This window comes from Neodiprion pinetum, unplaced genomic scaffold, assembly GCF_021155775.2.
Source record: "Neodiprion pinetum isolate iyNeoPine1 unplaced genomic scaffold, iyNeoPine1.2 ptg000129l, whole genome shotgun sequence".
NCBI lineage: Eukaryota > Metazoa > Arthropoda > Insecta > Hymenoptera > Diprionidae > Neodiprion > Neodiprion pinetum.
In genome coordinates, this window is record NW_027184486.1 from 125429 (window position 1) to 128364 (window position 2936).

A 2936-nucleotide genomic window follows, 5' to 3' on the forward strand; every position below is an offset into this window, starting at 1 on the left:
GCCCGCGCGCCACGCTGAGTGTGCCCTTAGCGCGCTGAGAAATCGACTCCAAAACTTTTCGCCGCGCTTATTATTCGCTCCCACCGCAAAGGCGGAGACTCCAAGTGGTAGTGCGCGCATAAAATTTATTGCTGCTTTCCACGAGTGTCCGCGTGTTTTCCTCCCCGCTCGCGCAAGGCTGAGCACCCAGAGACGTTGTGCTGCGTGAGTGAATTCATAGACACCTTGAGTGCTTAATCAGTGAGTGAAACCCCTCTCGTGCTGCAGTGCGAAGCACACGCGAATGATATACCAGGACGCTCTGGAAGACTCAGGAACAGGACCGGGAGAAGACCAAGAACCGAGCCAAGGAGAGTCAACGCTAAACGAAATGCAGGGTGATCAACCGCCGGCCCTGACGCCGAACCCCGTAAGGCTCAGGGTGCCGCCATTTTGCCCCGAACGACCAGCGCTCTGGTTCGCGCAACAGGAAGCGCAATTTCGAACGCAGGGTATTGTAACGGAAATCGGCCGATACTACCACACGATATCGAACATACCAACGCGTTACGCCGCGGAGGTAGAAAATCTTATCGTCACGCCCCCGGTAACCCTTCCGTACCAAGCGCTAAAAATAGCATTGATCGCGCGTTTTTCTCAATCGAGAGAAGCAAAAATTTTACAGCTCCTCGACCGCGAAAGCCTTGGTGACCGCACACCATCAGCGCATTTACGCCATCTGCGTAGCCTCGTCCCTGACATAGACGAGGAAATTCTTAAAGCGCGCTGGCTATCACATCTCCCCGAAAATATTAGAATTTGCCTCGTGGCACAAAACAAATTAACGCTCACCGAGCTAAGCGAGACAGCCGATCGCGTACACGAGCAAGTAAACAAAGGCAATAATGTTTCGGCGGTATCAAGCCTCGAAGCTCAAATAGCCGCACTCACACGTCAAGTCGAACAGCTATCAAACCAAGGCCGCCGCAATCAAAACAAAACGAGCAAGAAAAAAGAACGCTCGCGTAGCCGTTCACGCAGCAAGTCGAGTACACGCGGACTCTCACCAACATCGAACATATGTTGGTACCACAAGAAATTCGGCAATTCCGCGAAGAAGTGCTTCCCAGCGGGATGTAAATTTCCGGGAAACGCCAGCGGGAGTCGTTAATGGCTGAAACCGATTCCCTCGCGCAACCCAGCCGCCTTTTCGTAAAAGACAGACCCACTGGAACGCAATTTTTGGTGGACACGGGATCTGATCTCTCGGTAATCCCCCCCGGAGGAGCCCCCGCGCGGAAAGCAAGGACAGGTTATCAATTACGCGCCGCAAACGGTTCGCCTATTGACACCTTCGGCTGGACCACAATGACACTCGACCTCAGTTTACGCAGAGACCTGTCATGGCGTTTCGTCGTGGCAGACGTCACGCGTCCCTTAATCGGCGCAGATTTCCTGAGCCACTTCGGGATTGCGGTAGATTTAAAAGGCCGCCGCCTTATCGACACCACGACAACGCTCACATCGCTAGGCTCGATCGCGCACATCGATCACGCCTCGGTCAAGGTCATCTCTTGCGACAACTCGCCGCAATTCGAAAAAATAATCGCCGAGTTCCCCGATATCGTTAAACCAGACGGAGCCGTCCGTGACGTTAAACACAACACGTATCATTACATAAAAACGACGGACGGACCTCCAGTCTCGAGTAAAGCACGTCGTCTCGCGTCGGATCGTTTGAAAATCGCGAAAGAGGAGTTCGAGAGATTAATTAAGCTGGGCATCGCGCGCCGCTCCGACAGCCCCTGGTCGTCTCCTCTCCACCTCGTGCCCAAGAAATCCGGCGAATGGCGCCCGTGCGGTGACTACCGTCGTCTCAACGCTCGCACGACGCCCGATAGCTACCCCGTACGTTATCTGGAAGATTTTTGCGCGAACTGTCACGGTTGCCAAATATTTTCCGTCATCGATCTCGTGCGCGCATTCAACCAAATACCCGTCGCGCCCGAAGACGTCCCGAAGACAGCGATCATCACTCCGTTTGGTCTCTTCGAATTTCCGTTCATGACATTCGGACTTCGAAATGCCGCGCAAACCTTCCAACGGTTCATGGACGACGTCACCCGCGATCTCCCATTCGTGTTCGTGTACATCAACGACATTTTCGTCGCCTCGCGAGACGCGCAACAACACCGAGAACATCTCCGCATCGTGTTCGAACGCCTCCGACGGTACGGACTCGTCATAAACGCCGCGAAATCGTGTCTCGGTCAAACAGAAGTAAAATTCCTCGGTCACGCAGTCAACGCGCAAGGCATTAAACCGCTACCTGAACGCGTCGACGCGATCACCAACCTCAAGAAGCCTGAAAACATTAAGGGCCTGCGCAATTTTCTCGGTACGATAAATTTCTACCGAAAATTCATCAAACACGCGGCGGAAACACTCGCGCCTCTCAACCGCCTCCTGGAAGGATCCGAGGTCAAGGGCAAGACAAAAATCGCGTGGAACGCCGAGCTCGAAGACGCGTTCGAAAAATCGAAACGAGCCCTCGCCGACGCAACACTCCTCGTGCATCCAGACACGAACGCCGAGTGGGCAATCTTCGCAGATGCATCGGAACGAGCCATCGGAGCCGCCCTCCAACAGCACCGCCAAGGTCAATGGGAGCCGCTCGCGTTCTTCAGCAAGAAACTATCACCCTCCGCGCAAAAGATGTCGACGTACGATCGCGAACTCGAGGCAATCTACGAAGCCGTCAGACGCTTCCGACACCTTTTCGAAGGTCGGCACATCGCCATCTACACGGACCACAAGCCGCTAACTCACGCGTTCAACCAACGTCCCGAGCGCGCAACTCCGTGGCAATTTAGGCGACTCGACCTCGTCGGCCAATTCACCTCCGACATCCGACACGTATCCGGCTCAGAAAACGTCGTAGCAGACATGCTGTCGCG

At 54.6% G+C, this 2936-nt stretch overlaps 1 protein-coding gene across 1 annotated transcript; it reads left to right on the forward strand.

Annotated features, from left to right (window-relative positions):
- The first annotated feature begins 283 nt into the window (after positions 1–283).
- LOC124224301 (uncharacterized) lies at positions 284–1150 on the forward strand. Its single transcript, XM_046636577.1, has one exon. It carries the CDS (start codon positions 284–286, stop codon positions 1148–1150), a length of 867 nt encoding a protein of 288 aa, XP_046492533.1.
- The last annotated feature ends 1786 nt before the right edge of the window (positions 1151–2936 follow it).